Source organism: Sinocyclocheilus grahami, unplaced genomic scaffold (genome assembly GCF_001515645.1).
Source record: "Sinocyclocheilus grahami isolate Dianchi unplaced genomic scaffold, SAMN03320097.WGS_v1.1 scaffold973.1, whole genome shotgun sequence".
Classification (NCBI taxonomy): Eukaryota; Metazoa; Chordata; class Actinopteri; order Cypriniformes; family Cyprinidae; genus Sinocyclocheilus; species Sinocyclocheilus grahami.
In genome coordinates, this window is record NW_015506152.1 from 264,507 (window position 1) to 269,044 (window position 4,538).

A 4,538-nucleotide genomic window follows, 5' to 3' on the forward strand; every position below is an offset into this window, starting at 1 on the left:
ATCCAATTTATGCAATGCGATTCATTTATCAGGAAACTAGGGATAACATTTTATCTGAGAGAATTTAATGGTGTGTGTAAAGCCAACGCTCTTTCCAATACAAACACAAAACTATACAGACGTACAGTACAACTAACACAAAAGTGCATATTCAAATGTGTCTGGAAAAAAAAAGGGTTGGTGAAATTTACATTTTTATCACCAGTGTAACAACAAAGTAATAAATGTATATATTTTCAGATTTCAGTGCACCATCAAAAGCTTGCACTTTTGAAAATGAAATACTTGTAATTATCTGAAATGGCCCCTAAAAAAGAGGGACACACAGTTTAGAGTAATAAACAATGTGTATCCTGCTCCTGAAATTTTTACAGAAAGGAGTCTGTTTTGAAATCGAGTTTGGTGGATTCTGTCTGAAAGAGCCTGGAAGTATTAAAGTGAGAAACATTGATCTTTTTCCTTGCGCAGTCAAATTGCAGTTGCGGGAGGATCTTTACACATTAGTACTGACAGATCCCTCCTGAACTTCCTCTGACTGACGTCAGCCCCGCGCTCCGGACCCCGCGCTGAGAAGAATGCTGCTCTCCGTTGCGCCAAGGACGGGAATCAACCCCTACAACGGGTACAACAGCAGAAACAGCAAAAAGGTAACGCAGACGGGCTTTCTTAATGTTTGACTCTTACTTTCCAAACCCAGTGGCTTTCTACACACAAGTGTGAGCTGCGGTGTCCTTGACAAATCAACTGCAGCTTTCTGCGGGACCATTGCCTTCTCTAGAGCTGGATACGATGCGTCTAAAAGACGGCTCAGGGTCGGCTCGGTTTGGGTCGGGAATGGCGGCGTTCATACGTTTCTGGTAATAATAGCTGCATTCGTCGTGTGGCTGTAATCGTTCACACGCACTCACATTAATACACACACACACACACACATCGATTTCCACGGGTTTACTAGCGAAGTTCCAGCTACCCGCGGGAGAGGAGAACTTTGGTAGGCGAGTAAATAATGGAAAATGTTCTTTCCCACAGGACAGAAAGGTTTGGAAAAATGAAGATGGACTATTCAAATGTGACTCGAATCGGAAAGTGATCGACATATTTTGTATAGTAGCCTAGTAAAGAAGGGATGTGTTGTGTCGCTTTACAGTCGGAGCGATTGCGCGAAAGTTTTCAGCGGTGGGAAAATACAGCGCCCCACCCCTTGATAAACCCACCGTGACGCGTTGACTGTCGCGTTGTGGAGTAATAACATGGACACACAAAAAAAGTTTCAGTTCAGGCTGTGTGGGTAATGTTTACGCCTCTCGTGACCGTCCATGTTTGTTAAAGCACCAAAGCAGTAACTTCGACGAACAACGCGACGCGACAAAACTAGAACGCCATGAGCGGAGCAAGCGCGCGACGCAACATACTGTCCGAGAACGGTAGATGGGGTTAAACAGTTACATAATTCAGGATGTGAACGTTCCATTGTTTCCCAGAACTTATCAAATGCGACACTGTAGACTAAATGTCACACGCGCTCAAAAGACCAATGCTCATATATTTCCTGTAGTTACCAGTAGTTCGTTTATTATGATTCTGAACGTAAAAAAAGACTAACAGTTATATGAATTGATGCCTGTATATATTTGTGCATATATAGGTGGAGAGAAATTATAATTAAATATATATATATAAGCTATTATTGACTTTAAGTTTACGTTTATATTCAATTAAGTAATAAGGCATAACTAGGTTTGTTTGTTGTCAATCTATTTCACATTTAAAAATGCAAGCAAGACAAAGAGATTTACATTACAGTTGGTAGATGCTTTAATCCAAATATGTGCAGCATTCAGGCTATACGTTTGATCAGTCCAAGTGCTTGTGAATCGAACCCGTGACTTTGGTGTTGGAATGCTGTTCTTCAACCTGTAGAACTGAAGAAACTACAGGAGTTTTAAGAACGCATGCATGCTGGTTAGACTTCTGAAGGCTGTTGATGATAGTTGTGCAAGAGTTAAGTGTCTGGAATGTTTGCCGTCACAAACGTTTGTCATCACTGCTGATAGATACACGGCTCATGACGCAGTAGTGCATCACACTCATGCCCAACAGTGAGAGAGAACAGAACATCACAGATGAATTATAGAAACTGATTGTAATTTGAGGCTGTCACTTGTTTAATTGCTTTGCACCGATAAATTACCAAATTATTTCATGTCAGTACATCGATTATATGTACAAATACAAATTTAAATATAATATATATATATATATAGTTTTTTTTGTTGTTGTTGCAAAATACAGTGAAATTTGCTACTCAAGTTCCTCTCTGGGTTTATTTGTTTGGGTTAATTTGAATACTGTGATTTTTTTTTTTTGAGAGCACTTTCCCTTTATATGGTCATTGAAAACTGAAAGTGAAATGAAAATCTGCTTGCTTTGTGTGTGAGATGCATTAAAAGGATTCACTCAAAATTTTAATTCTGTCATCATTTATTAACCCTCAAGTAGTTCCAAACCTGTATGACTTTCTTTCTGTTGAACACACACACACAAAACAAAAACAAACAAACAGTTTCTGGTTCCCATTGACTTCCGTAGTATAGGGGGAAAATACTATAGAAGTGAATTGGGACCAGAAACTGTTTGGTTAGCATAGGGCCTTTCGCACCGCGGGAACCTTTTCATAGTACCAGAACTAATTGTGGAACTACCCACTTTTTGGCGTTTTCGCACCGCCGGAACTGGGAGCGATTTTAGTACCGGACTGTCTTTTTCGAGAACCAAATTAGTTCCTACTCCGGAGCAGGGTCTAACCAGCACAACTGGTACTAATCGTGACGTAAGTAGACACTGATTGGCCAAACGCGTATGAAAACGCCCTCACCCGCCATGATTTAAAACTCTGTGTAAACATACTGTAAACATTGTGTCAACTTATTTCGCAAGTATGGAGAACAGCGATAGATGGACGGACGCTGAAGTGCAAGCAAATGTAGCACTGCCAGTTGTCGTTGGAGATTCTTAGTCCTCCTTTCCGTTCTTTCAATCGCTTTACGTAGCCTATACGTCGACATTTCATGTCCATTATTGTGAAACCCGCGAGACACAACAAAAACACAGCTCCGATCACAGCGTCCTCTATCCTAATGTTAATGTTGTTCTTTGTTTCCGTTGTTGAACGCCGCACACAAATGACGACACTGTGTGTCAACCGTCTTACGTACACTGTCCGTGCGAATGCAACCCTTTAAATGGTACTGGGAAATAGTTCGTGCAAAATCGTCCCAGTACTTTAGTACTGTACATTTAGTTCTGGAACTAAAGCGGTGCGATTCTTCTTCTTTTGTGTTCAGCAGAGGAAAGTCAGTCTGTTAGGAGCAACTTAAGGGTGAGTTTTATTTTATTTATTTTTTACCCTTCTACCCTTTTAAGTTACGTCATGCAGGCATGCTCATTGACGAAACAAAGTTGAGAAATGTTTAACTTTAGGCAAATGACCAGTGACCTTGGCGAGCAACTACCAATAGGAGAGTAGTTAGAGGAGCGTACTTAATCATCTCCTGTCAGATAGGGAAGTGTCGGCAAGAAGGAGAAGTTGATCCCATCAATCATAATTTTCCAAATAATATTAAGCATTTTATTTTAAATCAGGGCTACTCACAGCAAACAAATTGCCAGCCGTTTGTCTTATGAAATGGCATGGCAGTAGTTTGCTTGTGCAGTTTGGACATGAAGTGACTCTCAGAGCAGTTAGTGGAAAAATAGACTATATTAGCGAACAATTGTGTTGGATAGAAGCATTTCTCTGCTCATCGGAACACACGCAAATGCTGAAAGACAGAACCATTCAATCACAGACAGCGTTCGCTGCTGACACATGGCTCAGAGTGCTTGTTTAAACAGGGCTGCGTTTCCCAAAAGCATCAGAAGCATTGCCACATTATTACATTACATTACATTGTTACTATATATAAAATTAATTCTGAAAAATGCATCACAGTTTCCACACAAATATGAAGGAGCAATAATAATAAATGTTTCTTGAGCAGCAAATATTATACTGATTTCTGAAGATCATGGCGCTAAAGTTTCACCTTTAGGGATACAACAGCCTGGCAGCCTTTTACAAAACTTAACCATGGTTTTATTACAGTAACCACAGTATTTGTAGTAAAACTGCAGTAACCACAAATTTACCATGACAATATTAAGAATAATAATAATAATAAATTTTAATACTTATGTAACACCATGTTTATTTTTCATGAGGTACCCTCAAAGGTGCACCTTTGTAACTTATCTACCCTTAAAACATGCATACATGTATGGTACCAATATGCTCACTTTTAGGGGTATAGTTGCACCTTTGAGGTTACTGCCCCATTAAAGGGCTACAATATATAATTATAGTATATTTTATTTCTAAAAGTGTAAATAAAAAAGGCCTATGAAATGTTAAAAAACATGGCTTTAAAATCTAATATTAAGTGAGTATAATTACTGATTATATATTCTTTTAATAATTTAAAAGATCAGTTTAGTTTAGA

At 39.1% G+C, this 4,538-nt stretch overlaps 1 protein-coding gene across 1 annotated transcript in view; it reads left to right on the top strand.

Moving 5' to 3' along the window:
- The first annotated feature begins 515 nt into the window (after positions 1 to 515).
- LOC107565002 (RNA-binding motif, single-stranded-interacting protein 2-like) overlaps positions 516 to 4,538 on the top strand; it is a 49,416-nt gene continuing 45,393 nt past the window's right edge. The window contains exon 1 of the mRNA XM_016250186.1: positions 516 to 647. Within this exon, the coding sequence (XP_016105672.1) occupies positions 576 to 647 (72 nt within the window). The 5' untranslated portion in view covers positions 516 to 575. The remainder of the gene's footprint in view (positions 648 to 4,538) is intronic.